The following is a 25,143-nucleotide window of genomic DNA, read 5'->3' as shown; positions in this document are numbered from 1 at the left end:
GTACCCAACACGGAAGACCTGGAACGTGCTCACTCCACCAGCATGTTTGCCATGCTGAGTTAGCGCCGCCTCAGCTGGCTTGGCCACATCCACAGGATGTACCCCAGTCGGCTCCCCAGAGCCATCCTGTATGGTGAGCTGTCGACAGGCTCCAGGCCTGCTGGTTGCCCGTGCCTGCGCTTCAAGGATGTCTGCAAACGTGACATGAAGCAGGTGACCGCAGCATTTGGAGACAGACTGCCACTGCAGGAACTCGCCACGCTGAGGAGAGGCGCACCTCCTTACTGCAGGAGAAGAGACAGAAGGGTAAACTGCGAGCAGCAGCCCCCACTCATGTGCCAGGCCCCTCTCCATTCATCTGCGCCAACTGCAGAAGAGACTGCCACTCCAGAGTGGGGCTGCACAGCCACAATCGCCGCTGCAAGAAAAACTGACAACCCTTCAGGCGCAATCCATCGTCAGCACTGACGGACGGATGCCTACTACTCTAGTTGTCCATATCCTTCCTTCCTTCCACCCTTCCTCCCTTCCTTCCTTCGGGGAGTCATCTTTCCTTCTTTAGGCAGGGTTTCCAGGGAGGGAGCGAGTCCTTTCTCTACAGAACAGCAGCAAGTTTTCTGGTCCCACGGCTCTGTGTCTGGTCAGCTCTGAAACATAGCTTATATACACAACCTACACTGATTACTCATGCATTTCAGCTGTGCCACTACAATCCTCACCACCCCTCACCGTCCACTGCAAACAGGTTGTGCAGAGAATCCACTCTACTGAATTTCACACATTTACCAAATAAGATGTTTCATTCTGGAAGATGGCTCATCGGTTGACACAACGGTAACGGAAATGACAACGAATCACGTAATTGACACAGAAACAACAGCTGCTGGACACGAGCTCCGAGCAAGTAGCTGTGACTGGTCCAAGGTAACATCTCTCCGAGGCCTAAGAATACACCAAGGCCGGATGAAATGCCTGAAGCAGGTGAGACTAGGACCTTGCATCGACCATTATCTCCTGAGAGAAGGGTCAAGTCAGTCAAGTGAAGCTCAGCGACAGGACACAACCCACAGTCTGCCGAGCATCAATATCCCGGTTGTAGAGGAAGGTAATTCATCCACGATATCTGAGAACCTGGAACCCATCCAGACACAACATGTGATGGAGAAGAAGATCCAAGGATACAGGCCACACGTGAAGTGGCCAAAGTCCTGCAGCAAAAAAGAGTGGGAAATGGTCAATGCAGATCTGAGCAAGATCCTGGAAGGACTTCAAGGAACAGCAGAGAAGAAGTTGGAGAGATTTATGAATATGGGATAGAAAGGTTTGGAGCAAGAGACCCAAGGAAGAATAAAACAAAAACCTCACCCAAGTCCAGAAGGCAACAAGAAATCGAGCGCCTAGTCAAGGAGAGACGGGACTTGAGGAAGCGATGGAGGAAAGGTTCAATAGAGGAGAGAGAGGGAATCAACCTCCTGCAAACAGACCTAAAAGAACGCCTGGTAAGACTATGGAGGGCAGAAAACCTCAGAATTCGATGCAAGAAGAAGGAGAGGGCAAGAACATCATTCTACAATGATCCATTCAGATTTGTGAAAGGGCTATTCACAAAGTAAAAGAGCGGAGCACTCCAAGTGTCAAAGAGGGAATTCGAAGATCATTTGAAAACAATGTACACAGACAACTAGAGACATGAACAGAGGAACATACCTCCTGACCCCATTCCTCAACCAGAACACCAGTGTGACGACAGCCCTCCTAAATGGAGCGAAGTCGAGAAAGCTGTGAGGAAGGCAAGGACAGCGTCAGCTCCAGGACCAAATGGAGTTCCCTACCAGCTGTATAAGAACACTCCAGATGTCCTGAGGTTGCTGTGGAGGCTAATGAAGGTGGTATGGAAGAAGAAAAACATCCCAAAAGCATGGCGAAGAGCAGGGGGATTATTAATCCCTAAAGAGAAGAATGCCTCGAATATCGATCAATTCCGGCGAATAAATCTTCTGAATGTTGAAGGGAAAATTTTCTTCAACATTGTTGCACAAAGGATGACAACCTACCTGAAAGATAGCAACTTGATTGACACGTCGGTACAGAAAGCCGGTATATCAGGTTTCTCAGGATGCTTAGAACATTCAACCATGATATGGCATCAGATTCAGGCTGCAAAGAAGGAAGGAAGAGATCTTCATGTTGCATTCCTCGACCTGGCCAACGCTTTTGGATCTATCCCGCATACTATCCTCTGGACAGCCTTTGAGTTCTTCTGTGTCCAGTGACCATCACAAAACTGGTTAGAAACTATTTTCAAGATCTGCAGTTTTGCCTCACAACATCAGAGTACACCATGTCATGGCAATCCCTGGAAATAGGAATAATGGCAGGATGCACCATCTCCCCACTAGCCTTTACCATGGCCATGGAACTGATCATCAGAGGATCCAAATGGGTGGTAGGAGAACGCCTGCAGTCCGGACAATGACTACTTCCCATCCGCACTTATATGGATGACATGACCACTCTGACCACAATCATCGCATGCACAAAGCGACTCCTGGAGTCATTCCAACGTAACATTCCAACGTAACATGGGCACAGATGAAGTTTAAGCCCAGCAAATCCAGGACCATCTCCATTGTGAAAGGAAAGCTCAAAGACCAGAGATTCCACATTGACAGAACACCCATACCAACCCTGTCAGAGATGCCAGTCAGGAGCTTAGGGCAGTGGTACAATGCAGGCCTTAAGGACTCAGACCAGAGTAAGCAACTGAAGGAAGAAACCATCAAAGGCCTTGCTAACATAGACAAGACCCTACTTCCAGGCTCGGTCTCCCATGCTCCCTCAGCAATATCGGCTTGTATGGGAAAGCGGCTCTTGAACTGCCTATCACTAGCCTTACTGAAGAATACAAATGCTCTAAGGTAAGGCTGGACATGACCTTGACAGAAACTCAGGACACCACAATACAGGCGGCAGCAGGCGAAATCCACTCTCAGGCTTGGATATATTGTGGGCCAAGTGCAGCATGAAAGAGGCGGCTTTGGGCTAGGCACAAGTAGACCCACATGGCATAGAGCAAACCTACCCAGAAGAGAGGGCTTGTGGTAAAAGAGATACGGCAGCAGGAGGAGGCAGAAGGATGTGCAAAGGCAGTCTCACAGGCAAAACAGGGCCAATGGACAAGATGGGAAAACCTCGAACACCGGAAGCTTGCCTGGAAGGATCTTTGGGAAATGGAAGGAGGCAGACTTAGCTTCATCATCAGAGCCATCTACAATGTTCTTCCCAGTCCCAAGAACCTGAACCAGTGGCTTGGGGGAGACCCATCATGTCCCCTCTGCCAAACACCAGCAACCCTACGGCACATACTCACTGGCTGCAAGACCAGCCTTACCCAAGGACGCTACACCTGGAGGCACAACCAGGTCCTTCGGCAACTGGCATTTGTACTGGAAGAAAGGAGGACTAACAACAATGCCCTCTCTCCCCCAACCCCTAGCTTTTCAAACACCATGGCCTTTGTACCAGCAGGAAAGGTGCCAAAGAGGTCAACTGCAGGAAAAGATTCAAGCCTATTGGATACAGCCCGGGATTGGAAGATGAAGGTTGATCTAGACCAGAAGCTCACCTTTCCACTGGAGATCATTACAACCAGTCTTAGGCCGGATCTGATCCTGTGGTCAGCCTCACAAAAGGCCTTGTTCATCATAGAACTGACGGTGCCATGGGAGGATGCAGTTGGTGAAGCGTACGAAAAAAAAAAGCTGAAGTACTCTGATCTAGGGTTGTCACAATACCAATATTTTACTCTGCAATACTATACCAGCCAAAGTATCACAATACCGGGTAGTATCGCGATACCACGGAGAAATCTATTTTTTGTACAATCACAGGTATTAGGGACTTAGTGGGAGCTTACAGGAGCTTATCCTTTTACTTTGTTATTGTCATCTATAGTGGTTATTTGCATAAAAACGCCCCTTTTCAAATGATTAGGAAATAAATGATTGTATTTGCATTTAAATATTTGCTTTGATTTAAAAAAAATTATTGGCATTAGTAGTTTTAATTATGTATTACAAGCTGCTTAGAACTAGTGTTAGGAAGTTAAACAGGTCATAATTCCCTCTCTAATATCTATTATTTTATATTGCTGTGAAAACATCAACAAATTTCTCCTTCAAACAACTGTATTTATTCAAGTTTCTCGCCAAAAACTACATTTTACAAGATTACATTTGAACACATCATGATAACGTTATAATTTACCTTCGCCCACTACTCATTTTTACTGAATAGAGCTTGAACACATCATAATGTAACTCAATGCAACCTAGCGATAACGAGGAGCCGACAGCAGCTCAGTGAGGGTCAGCGACTTACGTTACGGTAACCCGACATACAACATTAACGCTAGCAAGCATTTCCTTATAGCTGATGACAGGCACTCCATTAGCTAGCTAACGTTAGCTAGCAACAGCACACGCTTTAAGAAGTTTATTCATTCATTTTTAATGGCAAGAAAACTGCTAGCTAACCTCATTAGCTCTTTGCAGTGCCCTCATTAGCTCTTTGCAGGGTGACGACATAGGAGATGCTTCAGCAGATGTGTTGCCTCCTTTTGCCTGTATGCGATTATTGCAATGCCTGCACATCGGCTGCCCATCATCTACAGCTTTGCCTTCCTCATTCGGTAAAAAGCCAAAGTACTTCCAGATCAAACTTTTAGCATTAGGCTTCTTAAGTAATATTAAAGTTGATGGTGCAGAGCTAAGGCTAGGGAACGCTTCTGCCATGATGACGATGCTCATGAGAACAAGAATGGCTCGTGCACACACACACACACACACACACACGTCACAGCGCTACTAGTTGCTTCCACAAGAGGGTGCGCTAACGTCAATACAATATTGTGACTGCAGAAACCAGTGAATTTGGGAACAGAGGTAAAACATTGTCCCGCTGGTAACGTATTCCACGGTAGTAGCGTATTCCACGGTAGTAGCGTTGTATAAAGCATATGGTATAGTAGGCATCGTGACATTTTGGCACCGCTGGTACCGGTATAGCGTGCAACCCTACTCTGATCTAGTAACTGGAGCAGAACAAAAGGGCTGAAGAACACAGGTGCTCCCTGTGGAGGTCGGCTGCAGGGGTTTTGTGGCCATGTCGACCACCAAGCTGCTGAAAGGGATGGGAGTCCGAGGACAGGCTCTCCAACAGGCTATCAAGTCACTGGCAGAAGTTGCTGAGTGAAGTAGCAACTGGCTCTGGCTGAAAAGAAAGGACAAGAACTGGGCGGCAAGATGATAATCAGCCAGCAGGAGGGGTAAAAGCGGAGGGGGGTGCGCCTGGGATGTCAGGTGTCACCGTTGAGCCCTCTGGAGGTGTCGTAGGCCTATCAACGAAACACCAAGGAAGGAGGGTGCCCACCTGATGACCCCAGTGAAGCGATTAGCCCTACCCCCCACTCAAGGAATGACTGCCGATTACAATACGGGATTGTAAAATCTAGTCCTATGAGCTCAGCCAAATCATCCAGCTCTACAACAACAATCGTGGTCAATGATCCTGATCACAAGTCTAATAAAATCCATCTCAATTATAATTATAGCCAAAAATATGCAGTCCTATTCCTCACTGTCCAAAGTTTTTTACTGGACAAAAATGTAATTTACCTGCATTTGGTTGGTTGATTGGTTGGTTACCTGGGCCCAAAAGAAAAAAAAAATTATATTCCTGTCAATTCCCAACTATGCTGCACCATGCCCCACACAATGCCAAAATAGATCACTTACAGTCAACAGACCATACACCACAACAAATTACAACAACAACCGACGGACACATCCAAAACCAGGCTTTTATAATTTAATACCCTACGATGCAAAGTAATTAAGTACTGGGAAAAATAGATGACTTGGCAGTAGACCAGAGGACAGCACATGAAAAAGTTATAACCACACTGTGCAACACCTCCAGATAAATTCCAACTGAAAACACACACACAAACTTCAAATAAACAGCCGTCTTACCTAATGCAGTAGTAAACGTCTTTTTTGTGTTTTTCCTGTGTAGCTGTCAACAATCTTTTCTGGTGACAGCCCTTTGGTCAAATCCGCCTCAATAGCCAGTGATATTGGGATATCCGTCTTTTGAAACTTCCACAGCTTAGCTAGTAAGCTACTTCAATTTCACCAAATCTAACAACAAAATGGCTGAGTGCCCGTGTATGTAAAAAAAAAAAAAACACAAAACACTAGAAGTCTGCTTTAATAGCCACATCAAGACAATTACAAAATCTGCCTATTATCACCTCAGAAATATAACAAGAATTAAAGAATTCATGTCCAAGTAGGGCCTTGTAAAACATATTCATGCATTTATTTTTAGTAGGCTTGACAACCGTAACAGTGTCCTTACAGGTCTCTCTAAAAATGCTATTAGAGAACTGCAGCTCATCCAGAATGCTGCAGCCAAGGTTCTGACCAGGACTAAGGGGGCGTGTCCAGCGCTTGAAGTGCTGGTGCTGAGTGCTTTGGCTGCATCAGGTGAGTGCTGGAGCAGGGAGCTGAGAACACGTCTCCTGGTGTTGTTGCTATTCTAAATGTTAGTCTAGCTAATGTTAGCTATTAACAACAAGGATGCCAGCTCTTGTCCCGCCCCTGCTTTATCCTCATTGGTTGGTAGAACTCTGAAGTGACATTGACGAGCGGTGCGCTTCAGAAAAGTTGAAATTGTTTCAACTGGAGCACAGGTTCAGCGCTCACGGCGCTCAGCGCTAAAAAAAAAGAGGTCAGGTACCTGTTTTGGGTCGTAGGCGCTGAAAGCGCTACTTTTCCATTGGAATTAATGAAAGAACAGCGCCAGCACTTTTTTCACAGGTCTTTGGTGGACACGGGGCCTAAGACAAGCACAGGTCCTGTAAAGACCCAAGGCGCGTGTGTTCAATTCTATGCACTGAAGCACAGCGACATGGTCGAATTACCTATTTCCAGTAATGTTAATACCACAAGATAACAACGTTACCTACCATTAAAGTTTGTAGGGCATCATGTCACTGTCTACAAATCTTGTTACTAACACAGGCGAATTTGCACGGCAGACTCTGTGGATTGAGTATATTGCTGCTGGTCTGCTGTCTGTGCATCTCCACATGACAAACATGACGTGTTGCGCACATCAGGCACATTAGAGATCGATTTAGCTCCATTTATATACACTGATCAACTTTTGATTTTGTGCCTCTGTAAGGGAAACACTGCATCTCACAGTAAAAGACGCCCTCTTGAGGCCATCTGACGAAGCGCATCATCTCACGAAGCGAAAGGAGTCTGACTGCCTGACCTGTGCCAAAAAATTGAGTTGCATGTTTATAAAGCACTAAATGGTTTAGGACCAAAATACATTTCTGATCTCCTTCAGTGTTACGAACCCGCCAGACCTCTCAGGTCTTCAGGTACTGGTCTGCTTACTGTTCCCAGTGTCAGAACAAAGCATGGAGAAGCAGCTTTTAGTTTTTATGCTCCTCATGCCTGGAACAAACTTCCAGAAAATCTGAGGTCTGCCTCCACTTAACAATCTTTTAAATCAGGACTTAAAACATTTCTGTTCACCAGGGTTTTTTAAGAAATGTATATATTTTTTAAAATCTTTCATATTTATTTATTGATATCTTTTTGCACTGTCTTTTTAATTGTGATTTTAATGCACTTAATGCACAACTTTTTATATCTTTTATTACCTGTATTTTTTTTTCTCTTTCATTTTGCACTTTGAATTGCAATGTGTATGAAATGTGCTATATAAATACTTGCCTTGCCTTTTCTGTATAATCCAGCCATCAAAGCATGGAGTTACAATAACAAGGCCTTGAAGTTGCAGGGTTTACATTGGCATGACCCTTAATCCTCCATAGTACAAACAACCACCAATATTAAAATAAAATAAAATTGTTGGTTTCTTAAGCCATAGTTGCATCATGTGTTGAAGTGAGGAGGCTACATCATGTGTTTGTTTGAACTTGTGTGTTTTTCTTAACACCTCTGATTGGAGTGATACCTCTGAGATTGGATCTGTCATCATCTCACATTATTAGCAGAGGTGTGAACAGACTCCTTTGGTAGAGAGACACACTACACAGCCATTAAGCATAAATGGATGTTTGTTTTGTTCAGTGCTTGGAAGCACTTCCAGTCTCATAGGTATTGGTAAATCAGGCAGAGTTTGTGTGTGTGTGTGTGTGTGTGTGTGTGTGTGTGTTTGTTTGTATGTATGGAACTACAGCCATCACATGCTTAAGGCTATGATAACACAGGTGAAACCCAACAGTATTTCTGTTATGTTTTTTTTTTCCTTTTAGTGGACCCTGTCATCCACATTGATTGAGTCTGGAATTTATGTAGTTATATAAAGGTTCGAACAGGCTTAAGTACGAACCTAGGTGAAACAGGAAAATGGGATGTGACAGGCCAAGTTGATCGGTCTTACTGAATTTGAGGTTGAAGGTGAGGGAGTCCGGAGTATGAATGGAATAGAATGGAATCAGAGAGACTTGCGTGACGAGATGGATCGTGGATGGAGGTGGTAAATTCTGAACATAGTAGAAAACCAAAAAAGGCCAAGGGGAATATGGATTTGAGGGTGGCGTTGATGAAAGGGGATGTGTGAAGGATCCTGTGCTAAGAGTTTGGATACAACATGTGAGGAGGTTTGAAGTGGGGGGCAATCGTTTTGATATGAGCTGTGGCTTGGCCTTTCGTAGACCTTTGATTAGCATACTGATGTGGGAAGAATAAATAGAAAGGCATGGCGCACTGGTGAGTAATTTGACAGAAGAAGTTGATGCTACTGATGTAGACCTGAATGGTCGAGGTTCTTACATTGAGGGTTGAATGGGCATAGGTGATGAAACTAGTTATGGCTAGTTTGTTGGAAACAGCAGCTTGTGACAGGTATGAAAGGCCTTGAAGCATTTCCATCCTGTGAAATATAATGACTGCTCGGGGAGCAAAGCTATTGAGGATAGCTTCTTGGGACGCTGAAATCAGGTGTTGGAGCTGCCGGGTAAGTTGAAGATGGTGGTTGACAATGGTGCAACTGGAGTGGGATGGGAGTCAGGCGGCAAGAGTCTGAATTTCTGAAATGAGAAATGAGACATGGGTGGTCAGTGATGGAGTTCTTGTAACCAGGAATGTGATTAGCGCAAATGATGAATTGGTGCTAAGCTGAGACCAAAGTAAGCTTGCACAATAACTGCATGATGTCCAACGAGTGAGACCGTCCTTTATTTATTATGTTGACAACTGCAGTGTTGTCAGTATGTTTTAGAATGTCCTTCTTGGAACACTCTTGCCCCCAAAGAAGGGGCTGCTACGATGGGGTACAGTTTGTGGAGGAAGGAGAAAGGGAAGAAAATTCAGGCAGCCATTTGGACGAGAACCACCTTCCTGTGTAATAGCTGCCGAATCTGATGAATACACTGCATCAGTATACAGCTGGATGTCCTCGGGCTGGGTAATGTGGTCTTTGTAATAAAAGTTTATGCCATTGCAGGAGGAGAGGAAATGTTGCCATAGTCTTAGTTCCATAGATCCATCATCCATACGTTGTCTAGGACGATGTGGGCGTGCAGAGAAGGGACAGCGGTGGCTATGGACAGGACATGAGCAGGAAGGATCGACCTTGAGGGATAATGCATAGGCTATGGCATAATTGAGGTGGCCAAGCAGAGCGAGTAGCAGGTGTTTGTCAGAGTCGTGAGACCATATGATGCAGTTAATACGGTGGCCCTGAGGGTCAAAAAACAACATTTCACAAAACACGACAATTCACAAAACACAACAACATTTCACAAAACACAACGACATTTCACAAAACACAACATTTCACAAAACACAACAACATTTCACAAAACACAACAACATTTCACAGAACACAACATTTCAGATTACGGAACAGGTGGGACAACACTTCTTGTTTGTGATTGGACAGAACCCAAGTCCCTGGCGACAGTTCAATGTAATTTCCTGTTTCTATTGTGTACTACTCTCAGCAGTGTCCTTGTGCGAATTTTAAACTGAGTTTGAAAGGATGGAAGAGGAGATTGAAATCATAAGGGAATATTTTAACAAAGGACATTCATATGATGTAATTCTCGATATGCTTTCAACATATCATGACAATAAAATGTCCTGTGGAACCCTGAAAGCACGCTTGAAAGAATTACTGAGGAGATGGGGCGGCTACTCTTCAACAAGTGACATCAGAAGGGCCATCTTATCAGAGCTGCGCAGACCTGGACAGATGTTTGGATACAGAACTATGTGGTTGACTTTACAGTTTTTCTCAATTGCTTTGGCTCATTTCTTGAAACAGTGTTAACATTCTCAAAGCTCTATGTGGAGGGGCCCTCCGTTTTCTCTGCAGACAGGGGAACCCCGAGGTCGGAGAAAACTGAAGTCAGAGTGACCAGGCCGGAAGCGGGTGGCGATGAGGGAGGGGAAATGATAAGGAAATCGTCCAAGAGTGGCCACCGCCGCAGAAGGAGCAGACATGGAGGAAGCGGCACTGGGACATGTTGCAACCGTCATCGTTGAAGTTGTTGCATATGGTGCGACCTCCTTGGTGCATGACGGGCCTGCCTTTTTTATTGATGCCGTTGGGAGAGAAGACCGGAGTTAGGTGCAGCAGGAACTTGCTGCAGCGAGAGCTGTGAAGGAAAGATGGGTGCTGGCATCCCGGTGCCAGAAGCCCCGGCTAGAGCAAGCTGCTATCGTTGCTGGAAGTAGGCAGCAGGGGGCGCCGGCATCCTGGTGCCGGAAGCCCCTAGCTTGCGCGAGCTGTTGCAAATACTGGAACTGGATGGCGGGGGGTGCTGTGTCATTTGCCCTGGATGGTGTAGGCTGCCGGTGCTGGTGATGAGAACCTAGATGGGGGGTGGAGGGTCCTGGAACTCCGGTGTCAGGCGCTCCAACTGATGTCGCTGATTGTGCAAGATATTGATGGGAGGTGGTTGCTGAAACCCTGGTGTTATGTGGTCTGGCTGATGATCCGATTTGTTGCTTTTGTTGCCACACTTTTTGCTGCCTTTGAGCTGGAAGGCTGATGTTGCGACGTGTCGTTGGGGTGCGCGTGATGACGTCACCCGGAAGAGCGCTGGTGTTGACGAAGCGGTGGGCACGGCAGGCAGACATGAGGTTGCTGAAGAGTTTTGCTTTGTTGTCCGTGCGATGAAATAGAATTCCTTTATCCTTTAGTGTTTTTTGGAGAGTGGCTACGGTCCAGTCGGAGATTTTTGAAGAAGGCTGGCCGTCGGGGGACCTCGCTGGAGCGTGTTGACACTGCGACCGGCTGCTAGTTGTGAGGCCGACATATGCGGAACGATGGTGGGGGGCTGGAGTTATCCTCGAGGGCGAAGGAGTTGGAGAACTGCAGCGATGGATTGCCCTTGAATCGCCTCGTCCTCTTTTTCCTGAGGAATGAGGTGGGCTGGGAGACGCGGAGGATTCGTCAGGTGAACTATAGTAATCTCAAATGTTGTGGAGGGATGAACTGGGCGGGATGCGGACGATGGAAGAGACTGAATTTGCAGAACTCGCCCGCGTCCTGGCCGGCTTTCAGGCCATAGTAAGCGGGGTTTCAGGCACGGTGGCGACGGGGAGGTTTTCGGCTTCTGCTGCAGGCTCTGATGGCGTGGGCTGGTGGGAACTTTGGGCTTGGCCGCCCTGATTCCTTCCGAAAAGGTCATCGTCCGAAGGGGAAAGAGAGTGAAATCCATGCTCGAGATGAGGTGAGTGGATGAATGATATTGCTCGTACGAAGTGGTAGCTCAATAGTTTGAGTGCTTGAGGCGATGTTGCTTGCTCTCGGTTCTAGCACAGAATACGAGAGCGAAAGGGGAAGAGAGGGTTAGGATGGTATTTAAGGGATGCCGGAAGAGGCGCGGTTGAGGTGTGGTCCTGCTCCTGAAACTTGCTAGGTAAGCTTCAATTAAGAAATTATCTATACTCAGCATCTTTCAAGTAAACTTCCTCCTCACAGCACAGTTTGTCTTCAAAGTAATTTATCATCAGCTTCCCTTTACATTCAATAGCTTCTTCAGAAGAACTGAAGAAAATCATATTTACAATACAAGATGTAAGAGACAACTTTTGTTGAACATCCATGTCTCAGTTTAGTCTTCATTTTAGAGGAGCCAAAGTTTTCAATCAACCCCCCCCTCATTTCTTTGATCTCACACCCAATCTGTTTAAAAAAGCTGTCAAACAGTATTTATTTCACAATCATCATGTTTATTGAGGTGATCATACTGCTGTATCTTTTTTGGTATAATTAATTACTTCATGTTAACTAATCTTTTCCTTTTTTTTGTTGTTTTCCCTATCCCTTTACTCCCGCTTTTCATTCTCTTCTCTTTCCTTTTCGGTTTCTTTTAATATTCCTTTACTTATTTTCTACTTTTCCACCTATTTATTTAACAGTATTACTTTAGCTATTGATTTGTTTATATCGTTTTGTTCTTTCTAAACTTTTTGGGGGGTTTTATTACACTATATTGTAATTATGTGTGATCGGTATTAAGGGAGACACTCCATAAGCCCCTCGGGGTTTCTTTGGTCTTCCTTGCACATGCTCTTTATGATGTTGGTATACATTATGGATATTTTGTTTGAACATCTTTTGTGCTAAATAAATAAAAAAAGATAAAAAACCATTGGTCTTGAGACCGATGATCATACACCTTCCACCTCCATGCAGAAAAGAATTCCTCAATTGATCACGATCACACGAGAATCCATCTTGCCAGGCTTTAAGTTATGCGTTTGTGGCCGAACCACAGTGGTGCGGCCCAATCAGCATCCTATGAGGGCAGCTACAGGCGTGGTTTAGGTGTGACGACAGCGAGAAGCAACTGTTCGTTCACAACAATGGCGGCTCCTAAAGAGGCTAGCATAGATGCTGCCATAACATCAGTTATTTCTGAACTGGAGAGTAAGAGTGCCCTTTATGCGCAAATTTTCCTTACAAAAACGGCTAGAATTATCTACCGACATGCTAACTACATAGTTTGTTGTTGTCTTTCCTCTTCGGCGCTGTCCTACTACGTCATATGGTTTGTTGATCTGATTGGTTGAAGTTAGCCCGTGATAGACAGTGATAGACAGATGGTTCATCCAATCAACTGTCAAGTATTTTTTGAAAGTGCCTGCCCTTTTCCAAACAGTTTCCAAGGATGACTTCCCAGATGGTTCTGTGTAACAAACCATCTGGTGCGTCAGGTTAATGGAGAATATGGTGGAAGGAACACCATCAGCATCCTTTGGTGGACAGCAAACCATTCCCTGATGACATTTGCATGGTGGAAGCTTACATTATCCCACACAATTACAAAATTTGGCAAGTCATGCCTTACCAAACCTCTCTCATTATCAGGGATAAGATCTCTGTAGAGGGTTTCCAAGAATGTCAGGAGTTTCTGGGTGTTGTATGGGCCAATATTGGGAATATGTGTACTCAGATCATTCTCAGATATTGCAGCACACATAGTGATATTGCCCCCATGTTGGCCTGGCACATCCACCGTGGCTCGGTGGTCTATAACATTTTGGCCACCTCTCCTGCCTTTGGCCAGATTGAAACCAGCCTCATCCACAAACACAAGGGTGTGAGGGATTTCACTTCCTTCCAGCTCCATTATTCTCTATAATACAATAAACAAAATATCAAATCAGTTTTACTATAGAATCATACAGTTACAGCAAAGTAAAAATGTTCTGTGTTCTTCTCTGCAACTTCAATATACAGGCCTATATACTGTAAGTATACTGTATACAGGCCATAATGAAGGAAAACCCATAACACTGTACAATATACTAGGTGTAGTGCACGCCACTGCTTTACCTGTATATAGTGGTACCACAGCTCCTTCACTCTGTCACAGTTTTTCTCAAATGGTACCTTGTAGAGTTGTTTCATGGTCATCTGATGTCTTTTCAACACTCTATGTATTGCAGAGATGCTGACAGAGTTGATATTTTGAAAGATGCCATTGTCCTCTAAGGTTGCACTCTGGATCTCTCTCTGTGTAATAACATTATTTACTACCACCATGTTGCAGATCTCTAGCTCTTGTTGAGGTATAAACTGCTCTTCTGCCACCAGCACAAGATAGTCGTCTAGTCCTACACATTGGAATTCACAAATAGATAATATTACTGTATATGCACTGTCCTGTGCTGTACTGTGTGCCTCATGTATTTTTTACAGCATGAGTTTCAGACATGCATTGTCTTTTATTGACTTTACGTAATTCTACTGTATTTTTTTTACTTTACTCTAATTCTACAGTATTGCTATAACTGAAATACTGTAACATGAATAATTCCAGTATTGACTGAGTACATACCTGTTTTCCCTGCGGAATGTTTGGATAATTGAAGACACTGTAGCATGGTTTACATTAGGCTGCACTCGGCGACCAGTCTCTGCCATTGTAAGGCCATGGTTAATTACATGGTCCACAGTTGTGGCCCGGATTTCATCTGGGACAGCTCTATGTCTTTGTACTCTTCTGCCTCTCCCTCTATTCTGCTGTCTTCCCCTCACTACACCACCATGGATCCTTACTCCTCTTCCTCTTCCTCGAGCAGGCAGTTGCCCCTGTTCATTATTTACCTGGCCAGGTTCCTCCATGTTCAGAAATTGTAGTGATTCTGTTGTGGTCAAGCTCTATAAATATGTTTGGCAAAATCCATACTCATGAATAGCACCTGTCAGCTAACTTGACATAATGTGTGATTGGTTGATGTAAGATGTCAAGTTTCACCTGACAGGCAATTAACCAATTTAGTGGACGTTACAAAAAATTCATATTAGTGTAATGATATTCATGGTATATATGCCTGACAGATTTTGACAATTGAATGGACTAGCGTGCATGTGATGACTTAGACTATGAAATAATTCATACATGTTTTGGAGAGTACAACTATTCAACTGAGAAGCAACATAATCAGTTTTGATCAGCAAGATATATTCAATTGGTAGTTGTGCAAATTGTAGACAATTGTACTTACTCATTTGCATAGATGTGCTAAAGCATTTGCAATTTATTTAAAAGAATGAGAAATTCAAACAAGTGCCCAGTGATTTGGAGGTTTGCACATGTTTTGAAAATATTCATTATCATTTGAGAATTGTGCCAAAGCAATTGAGTAAAACTGTAAAGCAGAAACATGGCCTCTGTGTTAAAAGGGAGACGGTAATGCGAATGCTCCGTGAACTGAACCCACGTGGAACCTTGTCGCGGACACATCGTAGGTTTATTAGACGCACGTACTATTCTATGGGTCCAAATTACTTGTGGCATGTAGACGGGTATGACAAATTAAAACCGTTTGGCATTGCGATATCTGGCTGTAAAGACGGGTTCTCCCGCAGAATCATGTGGCTCAAATGTGGACCAACATACAACAACCCCGAAGTAATAAAAAACAACTTTATTAACTATATTATGCCAACACTTCTAATACAGTTAATAAAGTTGTTTATGTATTTGATTTCAGGGTAGAGGCAGCTAGACCGTTTCTCATATAAAACCTGGCAGATTCTAAATATGACTGCAGGGAAAGCTGGTTTAACAGAGGGCTAATGATTCTAGAGGGGGAACTACTATGGGCGTTGGGCTGGCTTCTGGGCAAAGACTCTTGAATACCTGGAAATTAAAACGGGATAAAGAATCAGCAATGACATTAGCATGACCTGACACATGACGGGCTGTGATTATAAAATTTTGCGTGACAGATAGCCATGTAATGCATCGCATGAATGGCATGATTTCGAGACTGGATGAACGGCCTTTATTAATGATGCCTATGACTGCTTGATTGTCGCACTGGACTGCAATGCGTTTGCGTTGCCAGAACTTCCCCCACACATGACACGCTACTGCAATGGGATAAATTTCAAACAGTGCAGAGGAGGAATCGAGCTTGGGGAAGGAATGGGGCCATTTGCTGGCGAACCATTGGCCTTGAAAATACCCTCCAAATTCCACAGAGGGTGCAGCATCAGTGAAAAACTTCAGCAAATCAGAGGAATGAACCAAATCATCATAGAAAAACGTTACGCCATTCCACTGATCCAGCAAACAAGACCAAAAATTCAGATTGGAGCGGCAACCTTCATCCAATGAAATTTTGTCATGCAAATTAGGCACAGACGAAGCCAGGTCCAGCAGTCTGGAAATGAACGAGTGACCCTGGGGAACAACACGCATTGCGAAATTTAGATGGCCAAGGAGAGAGAGCATTTGCTGTTTTGTTACTTCTTTTGATGCAGTAAAAGACTGAGTTATTATTTATTACATAAACTTACTAATATGTCTTTGACTAATGGCTGCCTCCTATGGGAACACCCACATGCTGTTGGAACACCCATGTTGTGCCCACACCCCCTTATCCAGCCTGCAGACATCTATACTTGGACTTACTGGGGCCTTGGTACAGACACCCACACATATGAAGGACAGTACATCATTTTTGGTTTGAACAGCAGATGGCACTGAAGCACAAATGCATTCCTGGAATTTGGCTTAGTCAGGTCAAAGATTGAGTGACAGGCTTCTAAATTCCTCCCTCTGTGTGTAGAGATAGTGGAGGTAGTGGAGAGGTAAGTTGAGAGGTGTTGCGCAATCAACTTATCAGTCGCCTGGTGAAAATGCAACATCTATTGATATATTGAATATGATTTCATGAATTCACTTCCATTAGATTCCACCATTAGAAGTGGGTGAATTGGGAGAGTGGTTAGTAGAGAGGGAGGATTTGGAAGGGAGCAGAAGAGAAAAGAAGTTAAGGAGCGAGAAAAGAGGTGAGGAAGAAGAGAGATAGCAGCAGAGATAGTGATGAAGATGAAGAGGATGATGCAAAGGAAGGAAGAGGGACATCAATCTCCAAGAAACAGAGAATGAGAGAGAGGGAGGGAGGGAGGAAAGGAAGCAAAGAAAGGAGAAGGATAAATTAGCTGTATGGTAGAGAGCTTTGGTCAGAAAGCTGCCAGACCTCAGCAGCTTCTCCTCTCCTCCTCTCTCTCTGATGATGGAGACCCTGGAAGAAGGTGAACTCTGCTTTCCACAGCTCCTCAACACTTCCTGCAGGAAGCCAACACGTCCTCACTCTGAGGCCATGCTCATTTACATTCTGCTGTCCTCCATCTCTCTGCTCACTGCGGCTCTCAACCTGCTGGTCATCATCTCCATCTCCCACTACAGGTGGCCATAGATTTTGTCATATACAAATCTTTATAAAACTGGTAGACTTTACCAAAAGAAATGGCTAATAGACTAGAACAGAGGTACTGTCACATCTTGGCCTCTGATGAGAAGAAAGAAGTTGTTATACAATGCTTTTGTATTTTTATAATGCTTGATTTCTGTCACATCTACTGATCAGAAATACTACTGATACTAACAGTATTAATGAATCTAATGCACCTTTCTCTCCAGGCAGCTCCACACCCCCACCAACCTCCTCCTCCTCTCCCTGGCTGTCTCAGACTTCCTCGCAGGCCTCCTGATGCCAACTGAAATGCTCTATACAGAGGCCTGCTGGTTACTGGGTGACCTCATGTGTGCTTTGTCTTTCTTTGTTGCCTTTACCATCATCTCTGCCTCAGTAGGAAACATGGTGCTCATATCAGTCGACCGCTATGTGGCTATTTGTGACCCTCTGCGTTACCCCACCAAAGTCACTCAGAGAAGAGTTAAAATCTGTGTTTGTCTGTGTTGGGTCTGTTCTGCTTTCTTTGGCAGTCTGATTCTAAATGATCACCTGAGAGAACCAGGCAGGTATAATTCCTGTGTTGGAGAGTGTGTGGTTGTCATCAACAACATTGCAGGAGCTGTTGACCTTGTTTTCACCTTTATTGGTCCCATTACTGTCATCATAGTTCTGTATATGAGAGTATTTGTGGTGGCTGTGTCTCAGGCTCGTGCCATGCGGTCCCACACTGTGGCTGTCACACGCCATTGTTCAGTGACTGTAACTGCTAAGAAATCTGAGAGGAAAGCAGCCAGGACTCTTGGTATTGTCATAGCTGTGTTTCTAATATGCTTTTGTCCCCATTACTTTGTCTCTCTCACAGGCCAGGAGAACACGGCCCTTTTGGTCTTTCTGGTCTATTTTAATTCCTGTCTAAACCCTGTGGTCTATGCCTTTTTCTACCCCTGGTTTAGAAAATCTATTAAACTCATTGTTACACTTCAGATACTGCAGCCTGACTCCTGTGAGGGGAAGATACTGTAGCGAGAAGCTGTGGAGAGAGTTAAATGAAACGGAGGTTAAAAAAAACTAATTTGAGTTGTTCTTTGATTGCTATATTAATTTTCTTTGGTGTTGTTTCCATCCTCAAAATATTTGTTGTAAGCACCATAAATGTTTTTAGGGAAGCACCCAGTTTCATGTAAGCTGCTAATTCAACATTGCATATGTATATCACAGAAAGTATGATATCTTTGCATTACCAATGTTACTACAAACATAAAGAGTCGTTTCTTTTCTTCCAGAATACCAGTTTTGGGTTAAAGGCATGTTGTCTACATGAGATTAAATAGGACCAACAGCCTGGTTCCCTCTAATGGGCCAAAAAGAGCTAGCCTGGGCTTATGAAACATCACGTCTGTGACTCTTTTCCTAATGTTTCTCTAACAGAGATGATCTGCCAGCTGGTTTACAGTTTCAGATAAACCCACAGTGCTTTTGATCTTTTCACCTTATCTTTGGAGGCAGGATGGCATAGTGGTTAGTGAGTTCATCTCCCAGCTGAAGGGCCCAGAGTTGGAACTGCCTTGGCAAACCCCAATCTGCCTGAGTGTGGAGAAGGATAGCAACTGTTGAGTTTTATGAAATATGCAGTGTTAGATTGTATGCCTCTAATAGCACTTTTGGTCTGGAAGAAGTATTGGTTAAGAAAGAAGTATTCTACTCTTATTTCCATCTTTGTTTGCTGTACATTATTTATTTAATTGTTTTTCTCAATCCAGTCAGTCTTAAGCCCCATCAAATGTTTTTAGGTAAACACACACAGTGCAGAAGATGACAGCATCACTGTTCATTTTGGTTTTTTGACCGCTTAGTGGACCAAGATACACAAACGATAGTGGTGTAACGGACCGTAGTTGATCCGTGATCCGTACGGATCCCCCCCCACGGTTCGGCACGCATGTGAACCGCGGATTAATTGCAAAGTTTAACCATCATAGTGTGAAATACAGTTTTACTGCCGCTGTTACTTTTTAAAGTAATAATTCCCTAAATCTGGATGCAGAGTTGCAGTGAAAAGATACAGACAAGACAGATGCGTGCTGCGTTTTACTCTGAAGACCAATGATTGCGTTAGGGAAGAAAAAAAAAGGAAGAGCGACTGATTTAAAAGCCGTCGCTTTCGCCTCCGTTGAGTGAAATCCCGTAGGCTGTGACTTGACTTCGGGCATTTTCAGTGGTGTAACTGGGAAACTGGGCATGCTTGTCATCGTTGAAATAGATCACAAGATTGTGATGTTTATTTCAACTTCTGCAATATGCCGCCTTCCCTTCACACACAGCTCCGCTCGGAGAAGCTCCAGTCTCTCTGCCTGTCTGTGGCATAGCCTTCAGTGTTGATAGGCTGTTACTCGTGATGTGTAACCAATCAGATAGTGCTGTGGGCAGGACATTGAGCGAGACTACAGAGTGGTGACTACAGACAGAGAGAGGCGGCTGCATCAGAGCCAAAGTAGCACATTTTTAAATTAATTCAATTAAATATTGCCATGTCAACACAGTTGATAGGAATTTGCCTCAGTGCAGCTCTTATGAACAGACACAAAAACACACACACACATAAGTAAATAAAATATATAAAATAAGAACTGCAAAAACACTTATCACATTTATACATTCAAACATACATAATATAATAAAGTCCTAAAGTGCTACATTCGTTTTAAAGTACTTGTTGCTTTGTGCTGCCAACTACCTACTTTTAAAGTGCATTTAACCCTAAACCTTTTTTTTTTTTTACTGATCCGAAAAGTGATCCGATCCGTGAGTCAAAACCGTGATACGATCCGAACCGTGAGTTTTGTGATCCGTTGCACCCCTAACAAACGATGTATAAATGAACACAATCGGATGAACAGTATGGCCACAATTAACCAATCAACTTGAAAATGGGTGTGGCTTAACACAAAAATGGCCATAACTCCACACCTCTTGGTCCAATTATCGCAAAATTTGGTAGATGCATTAATGGAAGAAAATTTCATGGAAATCGGCCAATCAAATCGCATCAAATGCCCAAAACAGGTGTGGCCTAACACAAATTTGATTATAACTCAAAACATATTTGTACATTCATCACTTAACTTGCTAAATATGTTTCATAAAGCTGTTGAAACGTGTGTACAACTATTCTAAAATCAACCAATAGCAGGCACCACAAATGCCAGAAAAGTGTGAGGGCCTGGCATAAATTTTTCACAAATTCCTGTGAGATGGTAAGTTGTGTGCAAATGTTGCACAGCAAATATTACCCCAATTGGCCTTACAGGGGTGCTATAATTAATGGTCAAAATATACAACTACACCATGATTTACACAATATCATGGCAGACGCTGGCGCGTTTGGCTGCCGTTTTGCTACCTGAATTTGCGTTATTTTGAGTCGTTTTCTTCTAAACCGATCTCTCTTTACTTTTAACCTGGTTGTCTGAGTTTGGTTACGTGCTACCAACCGCACCGCTGTCCCAATCGATCAGATTCATTCATTGGATTTATTACTTTTTTGTTGCTCACCTGCCAGAACCTGCAAGAACTCCTCTCCAGGTGCGGTTAGCTCGCCTGGTCTAACGCTGTCGTTTCTGGAGCGTCAGTCTGAGTTCTCCAGAATTTCACCAGCCTGCCACAGTCTACAAGCTGTTATGCAGTTGTTTTTCCTGTGGATTTCCCTCTGGTCCTCCCCTGGGCTCCCGGCTCCCACTCACAAGCTGGCACCGGGCTAGCGTCCTGCTCCTCGGCCATGGCACCGTTTTACTCCGCAGCAGATCTCTTCAAACTCAACAGCCACTCATATCCGGACTGTATGGATATTCTAAAAGAAGCTGGGATATTGCGCCAACCCCGTCCTGTCCACAGAGGCTCCGGTTGTAAGTTTGTTTACAATGACGCTTCTGCCACCTCCATCCTGTCTCTGTGGTCCTATTGCCGCACACCCACTTCCTCCCTACATCATCACAACAGAAGGCACATGAATACAGCCAATCTGCGACCCCTGGCCAGATCCTCTCAACCAATCAGAATGCAAAACTGTATGAAACTCGTCTTGTTCAACACCCGGTCCCTCAACAATAAAAGTGACATTCTCAACGAATTCATACTGGACAACAAACTTGATTTTCTCTGCCTCACCGAAACCTGGCAAAAACCCCTGGACTACTTCTCACTCAACCAGACTACACCTAATGGATATACATACATCAACAAACCACGTCCTGAGGGTCGAGGTGGTGGCATTGCTGTGGTACACCGGCAGGACATTAAGACAAGTCTCATCTCCATTCCACCTCCACCCTCGTTTGAATATCTGGCTTTTAAACTCTCCGGCCCTACACCTCTGGTCACGGCTGTTGTTTATCGTCCCCCCAAGCCAAACCCATCTTTCCTCTCTGACTTCTCTGACTTCCTTACTCAACTTTGCTCTCTCTCACCTTCCATCCTCCTAGGTGATTTTAACATACACATTGACTCTACAGACTCCACAACAACCACTGAATTCATGGAAATACTGAACTGTTTTAATTTCACACAACATGTCAATTTCCCCACCCACAACCGCGGACACATCCTGGATCTGGTTTGCTCCACTGGTCTCAGCATACATCAACTCTCTGGCTCTGACCTCACCATCTCCAACCACTTAGCCATCACCATGGACATTGACATCCCCACCCCCATGCCAAAACAAAAACGCACAATAAACTTCCATAAGTTCAACTCTGTTTGTCCCTCCTCTTTCTCATCCTCCCTCATCGAAAAAATGTCCACCTCCCCTCTCCCTGAGCTCCATACCCCCACTGACCTCACCAACTACTACAACCGCACACTCTCCTCATGCCTCGACCAGCTGGCACCCATCAAAACCAAAACAGTCTCCTTCGCTCACTCTGCTCCTTGGTACACTCCCGAACTTCGTCAGATGAAAACCCGTGGGCGTCAACTGGAAAGACTCTGTAGGAAAACAGGTCTCACAGTACATAACCTGGCTCACAAAGAACACCTGCAACAACATAAAGATGCCCTTTCCAACGCCCGCTCCACCTACTACTCTCAACTCATACAGTCTGGCTCCGGTAACCCCAAAGTCCTATTTTCAACAATAAACAAACTCCTCAATCCTATGGACAACATTTCCCAATCTTTCACAGTCAACAAATGCAACTCCTTCCTGTCATTCTTTCAAACAAAAATAGAGACCATCTATAACACTCCTATGTCTGTCCCCCCTTCTCTCATTTGTCCCCCTTTAATTTGCCAGTCCCTGTCTCAGTTCACCCCAGTCTCCCCTATAGACCTTTCTGACCTTCAAACTTGCTGCTGTCACCCCCTCCTCAAAAGACCTGGGCTCAATCCTGACATCCCTAATAATTACAGACCAATCTCCAACCTCCCTTTTCTGTCTAAAATTCTGGAACATGCAGTTGCTTCACAACTCAAAGCCCACCTATCTTCCAATAACTTGTATGAATCATTCCAATCCAGATTCCGAACTAAACACAGCACCGAAACAGCCCTCCTCAGAGTTACCAATGACATTCTCCTCTCCTCTGATGCTGGAAATCTCAATATTCTCATCCTGCTTGACCTCAGTGTGGCATTTGACACCATCAACCATTCCATCCTCCTCACCCGCCTTGAAACCATCTTCAATATCACCGGCACTGCCCTCCCCTGGCTCAAATCCTACCTCTCTGACAGACCCCAGTACATCAGCATCAACAACTGCAAATCCTCCACTGCTCCCCTCTCCCAAGGTGTTCCCCAAGGCTCAGTGCTTGGCCCCCTCCTCTTCATTCTGTATATGCTCCCCCATGGCCACATAATCCGCTGTCATGGACTTCAGTTCCACTGCTACGCCGACGACATCCAGCTCTACATCTCCACCAATGCAATCACCGCTGCCACTCACTCAACCCTGACCAACTGCATCATGGAAATAAAGTCCTGGCTCCAAACCAACTTCCTCAAACTGAACTGTGACAAATCTGAAATCATCACCATTGGATGAAAAAAAAAAGCCAAAAGCTCACCAAAAGCTCTCATCAAATCCACCCAAAACTTCTCCCTCACCATCGACAGCTCCACTGTGCTGACTTCCTCTCACATCCACAACCTTGGCATCAGCTTCGACCAAACCCTCTCTTTTGAGCAACATGTCAATCACATTACCAAAACAGCTTTCTTTCACTTCAAAAACATCGCCCGTCTCCGTCCATCTCTCTCCTTCTCAGCCGTGGAAACACTCATTCATGCATTCATCACTTCCAGACTGGATTACTGCAACAGCGTCCTCTATGGTACATCCTCCAAAATCCTCAGAAAACTTCAACACATCCAGAATTCTGCGGCTCATCTGCTCACTCGCTCCCGTACCCGCGACCACATCACCCCCGTCCTGCAAAACCTCCACTGGCACACTCCCACCCGCAGCCTCCGGTCTGCTGATGCCAACCTCCTTTCCCCCCCCATCAGGACCAAGCACCGGACCTGGGGGGACAGAGCCTTCTCGATTGCTCTCTCCCTCCCTATGGAACTCTCTCCCAAAGGACATCAGAGACTCTTCCTCACTCTCCACATTCAAGAGATCCCTTAAAACACACCTTTTCAAAACTGCTTTTAATCTCTAGCTCTCCTTTGGCCTCCTGGCCTTTTATTTTAACTGTCTTCTCTTTTTCGCGCTCGACATGTTCTATTCTCTGTTTTATTCATTGTTATTGTCTGTAAAGCGTCTTTGAGTATCTAGAAAAGCACTCAGCAAATGTATTATTATATTATTATTATTATTACACAAAACTTGGTACACATATCAGCTACCAGCTACCTTTGCACTACACATTTTCCTCAGAACCACCAACCCATTCTCGATCCCAACTTGTCTTGTATTGAAGCTTTGTCAAATCCCTTGGAGTGACTATGACGATGCAAAAGGTACCCTTTCGCGAACGCACTGGGTGTTCAATAGACTCCATGGTAAAACCTCTTGCAGCAGTATTAGACGCCTACAACTTTTTTAGCAACAACACTAGTTAGGATATTATTTTAAGAAACTCACTGATCTGAGGCCATGCATAGTAAATGTCATGGCCATATCCATCTGATTATCAACGTATCACCCCATGGTAAGGATAAGCAATCAGCTATGGAGTCAGCCACCTACAAGCTCATAATAGGGTCATCTTAAGAGATATATGTAGGAAACTTCATCTGTAAAGAGATGGGTATTGAGGCAACAACATACTATAATCCTGACCATGTAGGACCATTCAGGAGGTTTGGGGGAGGCGGTAAAGTGCTTCAGAAACAGCAATGTTATGAACAATCCAGATGTATTTGGTAGGTAAAATTAGGTCTTCATCTAGCCCAAATCAGAGAGATATAAAGAACAGCTTTCATCAGAATATTAATGTGACAGGTCTAGGTCAAAGGTCAGGGTACCCCCCCCCCCGCCGCCCGCCCGCCCGCCCGCCCACCCTCCCTCCCGCTGTGACATGATGTCATGGGAATGCCCCCTTCTCCCCTTCTCCCCAGATGTGATATGATGTGTTGTTGATCGATGATTGATGAGTGATGTTGTGGTGACTAGTAGGTTTTAGGCTATTATCATTTAGCCTTTATTCCCGGTGAGACTAAAGAAAGAAAAGCTTTCCTTTCCCCGAATATTAAATCGGCGGACCTATATGATATCATCGCAGGGGTTCGATGCAGGGGTTCGGTACGCTGAATAGTCACAACACAATATGAATAAAAGACAAAGCATCATTTACAACAACTAAGGCTAAAGAAGACTAAAGAAGACAAAAGAAGACTAAAGAAAAAGGTATGATTATTATTC

The 25,143-nt window shown here is 44.5% G+C and overlaps 1 protein-coding gene and 1 pseudogene across 1 annotated transcript; both read left to right on the top strand.

Annotated features, from left to right (window-relative positions):
- Positions 1-17,093: 17,093 nt before the first annotated feature.
- Positions 17,094-18,302, top strand: LOC139659150 (trace amine-associated receptor 13c-like). Its single transcript, XM_071537370.1, has 2 exons — positions 17,094-17,269; positions 17,504-18,302. Exons 1-2 carry the CDS (start codon positions 17,094-17,096, stop codon positions 18,300-18,302), a joined length of 975 nt encoding a protein of 324 aa, XP_071393471.1.
- Positions 18,303-21,282: 2,980 nt separating this feature from the next.
- On the top strand, positions 21,283-23,938 carry LOC139659146 (uncharacterized; annotated as a pseudogene).
- Positions 23,939-25,143: the final 1,205 nt, after the last annotated feature.

Source organism: Centroberyx affinis, unplaced genomic scaffold, assembly GCF_046629955.1.
Source record: "Centroberyx affinis isolate AG114_WGS23_722 - 3 ecotype Tasmania unplaced genomic scaffold, CSIRO-AGI_Caff_v1 ptg003022l_1, whole genome shotgun sequence".
NCBI classification, from domain to species: domain Eukaryota; kingdom Metazoa; phylum Chordata; class Actinopteri; order Beryciformes; family Berycidae; genus Centroberyx; species Centroberyx affinis.
This window is presented reverse-complemented; position numbering and strand designations above follow the sequence as displayed.